The 16,290-nt window shown below is 35.6% G+C and overlaps 1 protein-coding gene across 3 annotated transcripts; it reads right to left on the bottom strand.

The window, feature by feature from the left end:
• Nucleotides 1-1,641: 1,641 nt before the first annotated feature.
• On the bottom strand, nucleotides 1,642-14,753 carry slc6a22.1 (solute carrier family 6 member 22, tandem duplicate 1). Of its 3 annotated transcripts, none has more exons than XM_081379884.1 (16): nucleotides 14,545-14,753; nucleotides 14,297-14,409; nucleotides 10,698-10,897; nucleotides 10,446-10,580; nucleotides 9,319-9,459; nucleotides 9,148-9,235; nucleotides 8,090-8,222; nucleotides 7,477-7,611; nucleotides 6,719-6,822; nucleotides 6,429-6,553; nucleotides 6,208-6,320; nucleotides 5,626-5,763; nucleotides 5,356-5,458; nucleotides 3,870-3,970; nucleotides 3,445-3,615; nucleotides 1,642-3,343 (listed from the first exon to the last, which is right to left on the bottom strand). In XM_081379884.1, exons 3-16 carry the CDS (start codon nucleotides 10,891-10,893, stop codon nucleotides 3,272-3,274), a joined length of 1,755 nt encoding a protein of 584 aa, XP_081236010.1. In that variant the 5' UTR covers nucleotides 10,894-10,897; nucleotides 14,297-14,409; nucleotides 14,545-14,753; the 3' UTR covers nucleotides 1,642-3,271. The 3 variants fall into 3 exon arrangements, with proteins under 3 accessions (XP_081236010.1, XP_081236011.1, XP_081236012.1); XM_081379885.1 differs by having other exon boundaries at nucleotides 6,208-6,281; XM_081379886.1 differs by lacking the exon at nucleotides 10,698-10,897.
• Nucleotides 14,754-16,290: the final 1,537 nt, after the last annotated feature.

The following is a 16,290-nucleotide window of genomic DNA, read 5'->3' as shown; positions in this document are numbered from 1 at the left end:
GTTGCTATAACTACGTTGTGTAGTGAAGGTTGTTACAGCGTTGTCACAATGTTGACATTAAACCATCATTCAGGGCCATTGCTTAAGGTTGTGCCTAGGGTGTCAGGACAACCACTGGACTACATAATGTACTCGTCACTGCCCTGAAGCGCGAAAATCAGACTTTTTAATTCCAACCACCTGTTGCTGGGCTCATTGTGTTCTCATTCATCATCGAGCAAGGATACGTGAGTATTGCGTTTAATTTATCCTACCTCAGCTATCAAACACAACCTACAACTTTAATTTCTAATGTGATTAATGTAGCATCGCTCGCACTGTTTAGTTTGTCATTTGATTTTTCCTCTATTTAGTCTCATTCGTTTCTTTGCTCCTCTGGATTTGTGGATGTTTCCCCGGTGACACCTGCTTTCGGCTACTGTCCGCCATACAGACCCGGTTTTGTTCATTAGATGTTCTGATCTGCCTTTGCTTTTTATGTTTTATTTATTATACTTAATTTTTTTTTTTTTTTTTTTTTTTTTACAAATGTATGACTTTTGGAAGTGCAATTTGATTAAATGCAGTTTTAATAAAGTTGAATTAACGAAACCTTCTGTCATTTTTACTCTTCAAAGTGTAGGCTACACTTGCAGGTGTTGATAGCCCTATTAAATTAAAATATAGATAAACAATAAACGATAAAAGTATATAATTATCTAACAAAATGCACCATATTAAAATATTGTCAGAACGTCGTCTCTCAGTTGCTGAATGTCGCGCAACAACGTTGCTACAGCCCTGTCACGTCTTACAATTCTACGTTGTTACAATGTTGCGAGCACGTAGACAGCGACGTTGCCATATAAGAAATGCAACGTGCCAGAGACGTTGCCACAACGTAAATGTGTTTGCTGGGCTTTTACCCACCATTTTGTGTAAAAGTTCCCTCTAGGTGCCTTTTACAATATATATTTTTTGAATCAAAACAAAACTCTTGCACCATTTCCTTTTAGACAAATTGTTGCTCCAGTAATATTCAATAAAAGTTGAATAGTTCATCATACATTTTGAAATGTAAATTTGTCTTACTCTTGTGGCCTGTGTAATAATTCTCCGTTCTAAGACACAAATAGCTTGTGTTGAGTAAAATTAAACAGTCAAAGCCTATTTGCACTGGATATACTGGTTTCGGCCTAATCACCGGCTGCAGTCATGTCCTCATGTCATATTAAACACCAGCAATGCACTCACATTATCGTATAAGTTTAGGCGGGTAAGGATAAAACGCACAGTACCTTCAATGCCCTGTAGATGGCGATATCGCTTGTTTAATAGCAGAAATAAACTGCTGAAAAATGTAATGAACCGAATTCAGAACCTCACAATAACAGAGTTCTCTTTCTCTTGATGCCATAGAAAGATATGGGAAAAATAGAGTCAAGCAGTGTAAAAGTTAAGTACAAAGTAGCCAAAAAAGAGGTAGGCAACATTTACTCACTTTACACCACTGCTGGAGACTAGTGATATAGTGTAAATGTGCAGGGTCAATAATTCAATGGCAAAAATGTTGCTATATGCAAATACTTTGAAATAACCAAATATATAAAGTAGCCTACATAGAAGTAAATACTCCTTATTTCAAAACAACCACCTGCAAATAGTATAGAAATGTTGTTTATTTAATTATTTAGTCATTTCATTACTCCTACATTCTTTAGAACCCAGACTGTGCAAGAGTAACAAAATGAGTACAGGCAAAATTCACAAATGAATTTACATTGTAACTTGGCCCACTTTACAAATCCATAGGAAAAGCAAATATTTTTTTTTGTAGTGCAAATATTCTGCTTTTTCATCCTCAGCAGTGTGGGTGGCCTTTTTGGTGTATTTGCAAATAGAGGCCTTTAGCCTTTAACACAGTTGTACACTAAAGAAGGGCACCATAACCGACTCATCATTCCTGAGAATGATAAACAGTTTCAAACTAACTTTACAAATGCAACTTGTTACCACTATCATTATATAAACTTAGATTTACTTTTTTCCCCCTTTAACCTTCGAATTACTTTAATCTCCAATGGTCACTGTGCACAAATGAAATGGCAGTTCAAAACGTAGGATTGTCGTTATATAAACTACATACTAATGTAATCTAATCAATTACATGAATAAAAATCACATTGACACAGTGAAACAGCAGTACAGTTTCTAACTAACAGTCTGTCATGCCTAACAGCAATGTACGTCTAACGTTATTCTCTAAACCATTTAATCCTAGAATTCCTGCTTTCCCCTTTCACCTAGTTGTCTAATATTTGCTTGAGTGATTCAAAACAATACTTAAAGCAAAAACAAGCTGCTGTCACCAAACCATTTCAACCAGCAAAATATTCAGTCATTTGACTGTTGATTTGAACAAAGCATTTATTAAAACATTATTAACCACTGGCCTTTCTAGTGCATCAGTTATAAAAATGACCTACAGATATTCTCTTAAAATATGCATTTCACTAACAATATAGACAGACTGAACATCTAAGCAGATTTAGGTAGCAAAATATGGTTCTATTTACTTGAGAATATGCTGAGTGAATGTTGTAATATTTGTACTATAATAACCCCCAACATAATTTACTTTCTTAAAACACAAGCGCTTGCCTATAGGCACAAAATAGCAAAGGGCTGCATGATTGACCCACAAAAACGTGAGACATTTTACTTTTCTAAAATACTATTACATTGTTACGTTTGATTGATATGACTCCTTTTACAACGTACAAAGTCTGTCATTGTGAACTGCACTGGTTAAACCATTACAAACCGTTTCTCTAACTCAAAATAACACATTATCCAATAATTTATAATCATATACCAACTGTACTGAACATTGGTCTATCCACAATGGGGCTGGTCCCTTATGATAATAAATTATTTTTTCTTCCACTATCTTCTTCAGAAGAACTGATATCTTCTGACTGTTTATTATACAGCAAAGCTATCACACTTAAAGATGACGTCAAACTGAGTGATACAGCTGTACGTGGAAGTTATGCGTATATTTTCCATTTCCAGTTTAAAGCGATCAACTTTTAGAATAGATGCTTGTTACTGAGAAACGTAGACAGTAATGTTCAATAACTTAATAAACACAGTCATTTACAGTTTGTGTTGCCTTCTTGAAATCTCATGAGATCTTTAAAGGCATCATTGGTATCGAAAGTTGTCCAAAATACAGCCCAAGGATGTCCCCCTCTATCAGTCATGGGACATGTTGTACTTTGTGTTGCGGTCACAGGGTTTCTTTTTGTCTTTCTGATGTCAAAGGTAGATCACTTGCTGGAGTGCAAAGGACACGCAGTCTCTAAAAAACGGCAAAGCAAATAGTTGCAAAAGATTAAAAAAGTACTTTTGCTTATTTGTACATTTAAATGTAATTTAGTGTTAAATCATGCATGGAATTACCTGTTTCAGTGTACCAGGGGTGATAAGGATAACATAGATCATCCATAAAGGAACCAACAATGTTGAAGAAAGAGTGAACCACCAACCAACAGCATAGCCCCACCAGGGGTATTCGAATGTGTTATTAAACTTTAAAGGAGTGAATTTGACCAAAGAGAAGATAAATGTACCCTAAAGAAGCAAAGACATTAATTGAATTAATGCTGAAGACAGATATTGTTCATAAAAGTATTACTTCCTAATGATCGACTGATAACAGAATACTTCCTGATTTTGACACTGAAACAGTGGAGCTGCATTAAAAAGGAAAGTGCTATACAAATAAACTTGAATTAATTAAATAATAGTGAAGAACTAGAATAACACTGCAATTTATTACCTAATATGACCATAGCACCTTGAATCAGAGTAAAACAGGGACTTACTATACACACAACAGGAGTGACATACTTCCAACAGTATTTCATTAGCGTCAAAGGACGATAACCGATCATGTCTACAATGTTTTCATATAGACGATCAGCACCTGAAAAACCAGAGACAAACCATAAGTCTTACGGGAGATTATACACAAAACAATAAGGAAGAAATGACCACGTCTGCATCCAAAATCTTGAGTAGGTACTTGTTTTGAATAAGTAATTACTTTGCGGCCGCTAAAAAGTATGTTCTATAGTATGAATGTGTGTAGTGTAAATCTAATCTGGACGTACTACATTCACCATGTTGACAGTCACAAATCTTTTCCTGTGGCCTCATGGGATAGTAAAGTGTCCATCCTATGCACACTTCAGAATTTCACCAGAAGTAGCAGGTCATATGGGTACTTTTTGTCTACTCTTTTATGACTACTGTGAATTTAGAATATTTTGTCAAATATGGTTTCTGCCAAACATAGTAGGAGAGTATGCTATTTGGGATGCAGCTAAAGGTAAATTACCTATACCTATTAAAAGATTGCTTACCAGTTTTGTGCTCAGTTCTTATTGTTTATGATTCATGACTTGATCAACCTTTACTATAAACAGTGCTTGAAAATCTGGGCTAACAACAAAAAAGCTGCTGGTTACTCTAGCCCCACTATTGTCTTTGGTGAAGGCACTTAACGCACCAGTTGCTCTGACAGAGTTGTCCCTGAATAGTATAACTGTATAGTACGATAGTAGTTCAGCTTATCACAAGGGTCGTTCTAACTTTGGCACAGTGTTTTAGCAACACAACCTTCAATTCGGTTTAATCAAGCACCATACACATTTAAATGAAGCTATTCTCAAATATTCTTCCTTTATATGTAAATCAAGTTTATTTAGGGCCCTATGATTTGAAAAAACACCGACTGAATCACGTAATCCAGTCATAAAAATGGAATTTACTGTATAACATGGATGACTGAAATGGATGACTAAAAAGTAGGGCTGTAAACATTTAAATCACTATATGGACTGGTGTTTGTGAAAATTAAAGTGCAAAGAGACTATTTAAATATGAAGTCCTTATGTTGTGCGTGTCTCTGTGTAAATTAATGGCGTGGTTTCGTCAATCAACTAAACATACATTTTAAAAGATTAATTAAATTGTTAATGTTTTATGCTTTTACCATCATATTTAGTCATAATTTTGTTTTAAATTAAATTCAGAAAAATATAAATAACAGATTTTCTAAAATAAACCCCATTTCACAGGGCCCTATCATTTAAAAACTAAATAAATAAAGTAGTTAGTTTCATGATTTCAATTAATTAGACATGCTTTTAATTACTAAAATTCAATTTCAATCTTTAAAACGGAGTCCAGAAAAGTTCAATCGGAAAAATGGGATTAAAAAAAAAAAAAAAATGATTTTGAGAAAACAAAAAGGATTTCATAGGGCCCTATATATTAAATTAGATTGTGTTGTTTAACTCAACTCACCATAAAACCAGCCAATACATATTGACTGTGCAATGGCAAATAGCAGGAGGGTCATTCCACTGCAGGAATAGTAATCAAATAACTGGAAGATATACAGGCCACCCTGTTGAGCCAATGCAAAAAAATACAACAAAACATGATTAGAATTCAAATCTCAGATTTTCTCATTGATTATTACGTGGTCTGATTTAGACAGCCTGAATCAGGAAAGAACAAATATCAAAGAACAAAATAATCCCAGTGTAATGACTAAATTATGAACATAATCACCTCTGTTACCATCAGGAGGCCAATGAGGAAGCAGCTCACACAGATGATGAGGAGGAAGAGTTTACGACGGTGTCCTTGGAGGAAGAAAGTGGGGTTCATGTCTGTTATGGCTGTCATGAGAGCCTCCAAACCCACAAACTGATAAAAAGAATGAGGGGTAATGACAGTGTTTGGTTTTTAATGCAGTCCAGTCCTGAAGAACTTGCATAACACATTTACTGTAAGTATATCGTATGCACAAAACTCTTAATGAGAATATTAAGAATATGTATCATAATTTACTCACAATGTATGAAACATCTGCTACTGTATGTCAAATAGCTTTATAAAAAGTCACGTCAAGTCACTTTTATTTTTATAGAGCTTTATACAATAGAAATAGTTTCAAAGCAGCCTCACAGTAATAAACAGGAAAGTAACAGTTCATTCATTATGAAAAAAGTTCAATTCTTCTCTAAAGCAGCTCTACAGAAGACCATAATATCATTATTCAGCTTCATCCGATAGTGTCAGTGCAGTCAAAACTAAATGCAATTTTCACAGTCAAACTAATCATGTACTTGAGAGACAATGTGCTCTCACCTCACTGTCAAGGCCCAGCAGAATAATCATGAGGAAGAAACATATGGACCACAGCTGAGGCATAGGCATCATTGCTACAGCTCGTGGATATGCAATGAAAGCCAGACCAGGGCCTGGCAAAAGAAGTGAAATGTGAATAAATGTGTGGGAAATGTATAGAAAACATCTGTTTCAAAGTGTCAGGAAAACTGACATAAAGAAGCCGCTGTTGTTTAAGTTACCTGACTCGGCCACCATTGAGATATCAACCCCCTGTTCCAAGGCCATGAAGCCTAAAACAGAAAAGATGGCAAAGCCAGCCACAAAGCTGGTTCCACTGTTCAGCAGGCACAGATAAACACAGTCTCTACAAGCAGAAACAAAGCAAGCAGTCAAAATCCATCACAGCAATCTGTCTATTATACAGTCATTAGCTGTTTTTACCCAATTTATACATATAACTCTAAAAATAGATCTAAAAGGTCTTTTCTCATGTCTTTAAGGTGGTTTCTCATGACATAAGTTCTCTCACTTGTAGCAGTTGTTGTTGTACTTATTGTAGCTTCCCAAAGCTGTAAGGCACCCAATGCAAAGAGCGTAGGAGTAAAATATTTGTGTTCCGGCATCCATCCACACCTAAAGGCATGAGAGAGCAAGTTCACCACTACTGACCAATCGAATTGGGTATTTAACAGTACATGACACATGAAGGGTGAGGTGCGGTTCCACTGAGAAATATCCAAGTTATGCTTATTAATGCTTTGGTGCCACTGATTATTTAGCGATTGGTTATTTTAAAAGCTTAATCATTTGTTTTGGCATTCGACTGTAGAGACTGTGATTAAGCAAAAAATAATAAACAACATCCTATATAAAGAGCTATAAGAATTTTTATTTGTCCCTGGCTGATAAAACAAGTGACTTTCAGACTTGAATGCATCATCACATAAAGCAGAACTTTTTTTTTAAAGCAGAAATACACAATTACCATTTACCTATTCACCTATTTATTTTCTTCGACTGAACAGGTCCAAATAATAAAGCTGTGGAATAAGAAAGTGTGATCTCATTCTCAACATTGCGGCCATCATGAAAGGGGAAATTTTTGCTAGAATAAAAGTTTCTAGGTCACTGATATGACTGGCCTGATGGTCATGTGAGTGTACATCATTTTAAACAAAAGCACCAACCAAAGTAATTTTAACTCTTGAGTTGCAAATGTCTTTTCAAATAGAAAAGAAATACTTCATCTACAACTAATATCACTCATATATCTCCAGGTTTGTATACCTGTGGGTCTGCAAGGCGTGTTGGATTTGGGTAGAGGTAGAAGGAGATGCCATCAATGGCTCCAGGCAACGTGAGACCTCGAATCAGAAGCACCAGTAGCATAGCATATGGAAATGTAGCAGTAAAATACACAACCTAAAAGATAAAGAACAAGGGCACTCCCATTTTGAGATCCAGCATACCTAATTTGAATTTATATAAACAGTATCAACTGAACTAAGTCAATATTCATGACAAACAGACTGAGGAAACATGCAGACAGATATAATCTGTATCAGATTTACCATTCCACTGAACCATATATATATATATATGAAGACTTCAGATGCAAAAGCCTCTAAGTGCCATCTGATATTTCCTTCTAGAATGATCATTTTTATCAAGATTGTATGTTTGTGTTCACTTATTTCACTTTAATGGCAATGAAAATGACCTATTATTGTCATTAAACTGAAATTATTGAACTTAAATATACAAGCTTGATAAAAATACTAATTTTAGAAGAAACTTTCAGATGGCACTTAGAGGCTTTTGCATCTGTCGTCTTTATATATATATATATATATATATATATATATATATGATAATGGTCTTTTTTTCAATTAGCTCTTACCTTGCCTGTGGACTTCACTCCCTTCCACACACAGAAGTAGCAGATGATCCAGGCTAAAAGGAGACACAAAGCCAGCTCCCATCTCACACTGCCCAGCTCATTCACACTTCCGGTTATATTCAATACTCGCCTCCTACAAGAAACACTTTTTGTAATTCTAATTTAACAATTTTTTTATTTCTAAATTCATGCATCTACACAATCATTACACTTGAAAGTTTTGCTTGCATTAAGTGTTAGTATACATTCAAGTTATTTAAATGATTATACTTATACTTTAAATTATTATAACTGAGATTTAAATATGCCCCCCTGAAGCTGCACATTTTACATTAACTATAAAAAAACTATTAGGATTTCTACAGGACTTTTGAAGATTTGAATAATTTAATTATTATTAGTTTACATTTTTTGACAAAAAAAAAAAAAAAAAGACTAAACTTTCGAGGCTTCATCTTTTTTATAATATATAAAATAATAATATATACAGTAGTGGTCAAAATTGATGTCCGGAGGGGATATTTGTTTGAACCTACAAGTTTGATAAAACCATAAAAATTAGGAAAATATTTTAGATTGTTTAAATATTTTGAATATGAGGAAAGAACAAAACACTAAACTTGTTAAAGGTATCTGACAAAATTATTTGAGCGAAAAAAGCAAACAACAGCTACGGGTTTTATTTTACTTTTATTTGCCATATTTATTTTTTATTTAGCAAAAAAAAAAAAAAAGAATGCATAAAAAAACAAAAAGCTCACAGGAAAGAGCATACATTGACTACAACCTAATCATTTATTAAAATTTCATTGGCCCTCTCTGCATGTGTTAATTTCTTTATAACAGCCTGGCCAAAAATTATGATCGCACAATTTGGCATTTCATTGCGTTATCACATATAAAACAACAAACTCCAAGAACAACTACGCAATATGCTTACAAAATCTTTAACTAATTTTTTATATTTGAGTAAAGGGTGAAGATGTCAATTTTCCTAGGCATGACATCACTTTTGGCCTCTACTGTAGTTTAAACTTTTGGTTATTTTATAAACTCACTCCCAAAATTCTTTAACAGGTGATGATGCATTCTCCATTAAGCTCAGGTTTCTCATCCCTCCCATTCGATCAAACTCGACACAGTTCTCTATAAGGGTGAAGGAAAAAACATGATCTATTAAACAAAAAAACTAAACAAAAGAATTCACAGTTAAATGTATTATAACATACCTGAATTCCACCAGTTCTTACAGCTAGCCCATGGTAGTTCACTACTAAAAGAAGAGAAGAGATAGAAGAAAGCCCAGGCCAAAATGATGATGTAGTAGGCACTGGAATAGAAGATGACCACCTGACTCCCATAACCCAGACCTAAAGAAAAGCAAACCACAACAATCACCCCCTTTCAGATCTTTCTTATGCTGACAGTAGATCAGCCTTTAAATTCAATACCGGTTTGCTTTGAATGTGCTGGAGAGATCCATAGGTATATATCACATACTGTAACAGAGGTTAAATTGATTATTTAATAATGCATTTGTATTGATTATTTATGATGAATTATTATGAATTTACACTTATAGTTTATAGTATGAAATATAGTATGAGTAATTTTGGAGTTTGACTATTGCTGAAACATGAAATTATGAAACTGTTATTATTAATGGATGACTTTTATGGAAATGTAATTGAGAGGTGAAAGGAGGTGTGGATCTCTCATCTCATACAGAAGAACAGAAAAAGCATGTATTTGTTGTAGCCTATTTGTGAAGCTTAACTTTGGATAAGTATCCATAATCCATTTTTGAGAATTATTATTGCATTCTTTATAAATCTCTCACCAAATGGGTGCCTTAATTTTTGCAACCTTACACATTATTCGAAATAGGTTCATTTACAAGTATTGATTTATTATGAGATTATATATTTAGAAATAACCGCAGCTTTTAAAAACTGTAAAAAATTGGGAAGTTAAGTAACGTGTGTGTGGTTTTCATCTTCACGTGACATTTTCGGTAAACATGGAGTCATGAGATAATGCTTCATAAGGGCCAAAACCAAAACCAATTTTGAAAGCAAGTCAGACTAATAGAGGATCCTGACTCATTAGAAGAGAAGTCTGCTAATATGTAATTTAAACATAATCACATGATAAACCGTTTTTTCAAACTGATTATTATTAAAGTAACTTCTCACATTTCAGACCATTATTGTTCACTATTGCAGTGTATAGTGTTTACTACCTACAACCATCTAGGCCTAATTGTATCAGCAAACAAACATACATCACTATGGTTCACAATATGCACTATATTGTACATTAACACTGACATTAGAAGTGAACAATGAAAACTCACCTTCAAATAGTGGGCAGATCTTCCTCCAGCAGGTGACAGACCCTTGGCTGGTGTACTGACCCAGAGCAGTCTCCATAAGAAAGAGAGGAATGCCACAGGCAAAGAGAAAGACCAAATATGGAATGAAAAACACTCCTAAAAAAAAGAGAAATACAGCTGTTCTTAGTATAAGACACAAGAAAAATAAAATAAAAACCAGAACTGGTTGAACTGAATTGTTTAAATAGAGTTCACAGTTATACTCAAACAAACCTCCTCCGTTCTTGTAACACAAATATGGAAACCTCCATACATTTCCCAAACCAATGATCTGGCCAGCAACAGCTAAGATAAACTCCACTTTACTGGACCACTGGCCCCTCACTCGGATTTTGAGGCTGGTGTCAACTCTTTTTGAATCTGGATAAGCCAGTTTAAACTGCAAATCTGGATCATGCTGCATCTCCATGTCACTGCAAAAAAGCAAACATCTCTCAAAACATTGATGCCAGAGAGGCACAAACTAAGTTTAGAACAGAGTGGTGATTGAAACATGTAAAGGTCAAAAACACCAATGAGTCTTTGTTCAGTGCCATCTGATTGTTTCAGCTCTTACACTGGCAGCTAGGCATTCAAATAATGACGTTCAAAGTTTCCCAAAGCAGCGTAAAGGCATCAACCACACAATATATAAATAAATCATTTTTTGTATTTCCCTATCCCTAATAGTGTGGTGTAGCTGCATGAGAACATACTCGCATTGTCACTGTTTCATCAATTACTTTTGAAGACCTTGGTACTTATTGGTAATAATTGTCTTTAATAGAAACTAGTAAAAATCTCACTGTATACATCAAATGTAATTCATCTTTGTTACAGCTACAAAAGTGATTTTCTCTTTGCATTTTGTTGTTTGATAACAGCAGGGCTAATAGGCTGCTGTCACTTTAAGACCGAATACACGGATCCATATTCTTTCTCATTAGGCTCTATGCACGATCTCGTCCGCGTTTTGTCTCAGCCCACCCAGTTACATCCGGTGCAGTGTCGGAGGCCGTTTTTGCATTCAGTCAGAGCCCGTCTACGGAGAGCCTTGGCACTTCCTATTAGCCCCATTGTATAGATGGTTGGTTGCAGTTCCATTCTAATTCCACTGGAGGTGATTGCGGGCGAGTGCAGACTGAATGGGAGTCAATGGGGCTAGACGGCTAAATGTGTCTCTTTCACCTGATTGCCTTTGAGAAATCTCAGATTTTATTGTAGATTTTGCAAGTTCAACATCGGTTATAGGTCGAAAGTTGAATGAACGAGTACTTATTTCTTTTTGATTTCTTACAGGTTGAGTTGTTGTTGCCCATAACACGCTAGCATTCTGCTAATGACGTCAGCATTCTGACGTCATTGACATTTTAAAAGACTTTTTAAACCAAATAAGTGACTCTAAAAAATCTAACACCCAGCAATGTGTAATTTCTTTGCATCTCCTTTCGAATACAATATTCAAATTACTAGACAAAAAATTATATCCTGAGAAAAGTGGATTTTGAGGGTTTTTCGCCATAGACCTCCATTCATTCTGCACTCGCCTGCGAGCGCCCCCGCATGGACAGAGACGTGTTACTGCAGCCAGTCCAGAAACCGGAAATAAGCAGTGAGTGCCAATTCTCTTCCTATTAGACATTCTCTGATTCAGTTGAGATAATGGTAAATTACACTCGCTGTTTACAAGAACTTCCAGCGGTTAACGTGAATGAGGTTAACAATATTGTGAGGCAGTTAGCTGTCACACCTAAGAGTAAGAAAGAGAAGGGCTTTAAATTATATATTTCGAGCTACAATGACAACTCTGAGTGTGAGTATTCTCTCATATCATGCGAAATCCGACTAGCCAATCGCTTTCTAAAATCGCTTTCTCCGTTTCTGAGAAAATTAATTTTATGAAAGTTTTGCCACTAGTACACTTTTCTATAGAACGCGTTATGCGGAAGTAAAGACGCTGGCTGAGATTCTACCGGAAATACGTCAGCAGCGTTTGTGCGTACTGCGTAGAGCGTATTGTTAAAGTTCACGTAAGCCATAAGCAATTATGTTTACAAGTGTAACGGAAGCAAGCTAGTAAGAGCCGTGTGTGTAAACCTCACTCCCCTGGCCTCAAGAGGCGGACTAGCGACAGAAGCTAGAGACTGTGGTCTTTAGTGTTCTAGTTAGTGCACCCGCCTCCCATGCCGGAGACGCCGGTTTGAATCCCACTCAGAGTGGGTCGAGTAGGACCGGTTACTTTTGGTGCCGTGACCCGGGTGGGAGTGAGGTTTAAGGGGGTGAGTGTAACAGAAGCAAGCTAGTAAGAGGGCTGATAGCTTCAGCAGAAGCAAATACCATAGATCAACAACCTCGTAGCTCACAGTAGGACTGTCTTTAAAGGTTTATAAGGTTTATCAATTTCCCTATGGAAACAATGAATGGAGTTTTTACTTCCGGAACCTGACTGTTGCGCTCTATACTTGACATCGCACATCCTGCGATGTGAATATCACGGATGCGCACATCGCGATATCGGTGTTAAAACAATATATTACACAGCCATAGAACAAATAACGTTAAAAAGATAGATCGCAGTGTACATATCCAATTCTAAAAGCATTTGAATTGTTTTGAAGTCTTGAGTGTTTGCACAAATGTTCTCAAAAAGAATTTGTTGGTAGAATTTACAAAAAAAAGTCTACTTAAGATTTTTTTTTTTTGTAGAGTGCAGTGAGTACATGCTGTTTGTGCAACTCTCCACAGCTGAAATAATATTGTGTCCCTAAAACAGGAGACACTGCAGGGTGCTTAGTCACATTCCCTTCTCTGCCCTCATTTCTTGTGCTGTGACCCTTATAATATGTGAATAAAAATGAAACAGAACGATATAATTTCTTAATGATCCCATGGACCCCTGGGGGTCAGTGAAGGTACTCCAGGGGGTCCATGGAGAACATATTTAAAGCATTTATTTACAAGACATTCCTAACTATTAAATAACTTTTGAAATAATAATCTATTAAGCTAATATGTTGTAGAATAGCATTGTTATTTAATGATCTTAAAAAAAGTTATGATTTTGCACACATTTTTTTTGATATGATATTTTTAGGTGGAGTAACTGTTTGGAGATTGTAAAAAAGAAAGAAGTCAGATTTTTAATTATTTCTATATACATCCACCAAATCAAAGTCAGTAATATGCCTTTTTTGTTGTCATGTGACACGACATTCAGACCCTCATAACGGTGTCAAGGTCATTATTTTTTATCACGTTGTTTATGAAAATGCACATTTTAAACATGTCAGATGGAACTAAGTTCAGGAAATGTCTCATGTGAGACTTTTGATATTTCTTTATGTATATATATATATATATATATATATATAGAGAGAGAGAGAGAGAGAGAGAGAGAGAGAGAGAGAGAGAGAGAGAGAGAGAGAGAGACAGAGAGAATTCTAATAAAAAAAACTCAAACATTTAATATTTGTACAAAATGGTAAAATTCTTCATCAAAAATTAATGAAACCAACATGAATACAAATGAAACATTCCTCTTAGCTTTGCACATGTGTTTTAAACTACATTTTAAAACGACTATAACTTAATTTCATCCTAGACATCCTTATTTGTTATTGACTCTTACAATAATTTAATTTGATTGTGTCAGGTGACATGTTAAGGCGAGGTAGGTAAAAAAAGAAAGAAAGAAAGACGTTTTCATTTATTAACTAACCTTACTGTACTGTATGCCTAATTGTAACCAGCACTTTAAATAGCACTTTGATCTGTCGCACGAACTGGAGCAGATTGTCCGTGATGATCTGAATACAGAGAAGGAGGAAACTCACTCAGTTGTTGCGCTTTTGTTCGTGCCCTTTGGCCTACATTCAGCAGCCGAAGCCGAACACTTGTGCTGTTCAAACCCACGCTGAGGAGAAGCCGGGTGCCAAGTGAAATACTTCTATAAACAAAAGCCAGATAGAAAACTGTTCAACTACGCAGTTAATCTCAGAGCTCAACTGAACCCCTTCAGTGAATCAGAATGCACTGGAAACAATCCAGATAGAAAACAAAAGCTATACGTTAGAGGTGTTACCTGATGCAGGCGACCAGTCAGAAGTTTAGGAAGTCTAGCGCATACATTGGCCACGAAAGTTACGTTTAAATCAGCATGCTTCGGTCGTTATTATACAGTCGCTGAAGCCCACCCCTCTCATTCTCCCCTCCAGAAACGAGAAGGGGAAACAAACCCATACAGAATAGAGAGTGTATATCGCATGTGTGTGTGTGTGTGTGTGTCGACTCAAAGGCGGAGCTTAGCTCAACGGCTTGTATTAGAGCAATAAATGACAACATGTTTCTAAATACGTCCTTGTCATTTTTGTTGCCCAATTGTGAAAGATCTGTTAATTACATTAAATTAAACGAACAACTGTTTTGAACATGAGGGTAAACAATAGCCTATCACACACGCATGACTGTGTGATTCAATAACCGTTCTAGAGTTTTTTTTTTGTTTTTTTTTGTTTTTGCATATTATGTTTTCGCAAAAGAAGCAAAGCATCAAACGTTACCAAGCAACACAGACATTCACCCGGTCTGGAACAGGTCGTTTACATGGAAGCGTTTTGTAATCGGCTTCTGCTCCACTCCGGGTTTTCCAGTTTTCTTACCACTAGATCGAGGAACCTGCTCCGACAGGGCCGGGTCATAGTTAGTAAACCTAGTTCTACACAATGTTAGAGATGGATACATACAAAAATCAATCATAAAAATAAGCAGGGAATCGATTTTCATTATAATTGTCTATTAACGTGTGGGAAACAGCTGGCAGTTTTAAGGCAACGAAAGAAAGTGACATATTTTGACTGTAACAATAACTATATGGCACAGACACCGTTTTAATAACATTTCTCTATCTGAACGGGATTGTAAAATAAATCGCCAAGTCAAGTATAGGCTTATAGCCTATGTCTCCAAACTGTTGTTACTCTCTTCCAGAGACAAAACCTCTCCCCCATATTTTTTTCCGTCTCCCCCTGTTAATAATCTGCATTCACGCGTTTTTTGCTACGTCAAGTGTTTCAACTCAAGGCTCACTATAAGTAATAAGCGATTACCGTAGTCATTTGTTTAAATGCGCATGCGCACATATCGCATGACGCTGGTTACCGTTTATTCCCAAGTGGGGATTTTTTTATTCTCCAATTTTATTTAAATCGTTAAGTTTTGCTATTTGTGTAGAGATCTTCTGCAAACAAGAGACAGCATGAATAAGTGCTTGTTATTACGACAATGTAGATGACATAGAAAGCACGTGGTATTTTATGCCTGGTAAATGTTCTCTCTCAATCAAAATAGAGCCACGCTGAAAAAAAAATAGTATTATGATTGAAATAATAATTTATGATCGAAAAATGTAATAACATTTTTAAATTTAAAGTGATGCTAAAAGTCAATCACATTTAGAGACAAATTTTGATAGAAAAACGCAGATCTCAGAGGACACCACAAGAGGACACTGTTGAGCTAAGTGAAGTTCATTCAAAGAAATCGCGAGTCACTTTCATGTAAATTTTAGCTTGTTTTACTCTGTTCCTAAGTTACTTTGAGTTATAATGACTCTTGGGTAACAAAGTTTCAACTGTCTAGTTTAAAAAAAGATCAGAGTTATGAATGTGGACCATAGGGTTTAAGAGCTACAGACATTTGTATTTGGGTATGTCATTTTCAGAAAATTCTCAAAAATAAGAGGTTAATGGCGTTTCCACAACCCTTCTACGGCTACAATGTTTTGAAAGTAGCCTACTTAGTGATATTGAAATAGGCTAATGCCAGATAT

The sequence above is a fragment of the Scardinius erythrophthalmus genome (assembly GCF_964197995.2).
Source record: "Scardinius erythrophthalmus genome assembly, chromosome: 12".
Taxonomy (NCBI): Eukaryota; Metazoa; Chordata; class Actinopteri; order Cypriniformes; family Leuciscidae; genus Scardinius; species Scardinius erythrophthalmus.
This window is presented reverse-complemented; position numbering and strand designations above follow the sequence as displayed.

Bases quoted from the DNA above. Each gene is read 5' to 3' on its own strand.
- slc6a22.1 (XM_081379884.1), bottom strand. From the start codon at position 10,893: ATGGAGATGCAGCATGATCCAGATTTGCAGTTTAAACTGGCTTATCCA. The intron at 7,612-8,089 runs GTAAGAGCTAAT...TTTATCTTTTAG, and splicing joins GAGTGAAGTCCACAGGCAAG to GTTGTGTATTTTACTGCTAC. The intron at 5,459-5,625 runs GTGATTATGTTC...TTGGCTCAACAG, and splicing joins GCCTCCTGATGGTAACAGAG to GGTGGCCTGTATATCTTCCA.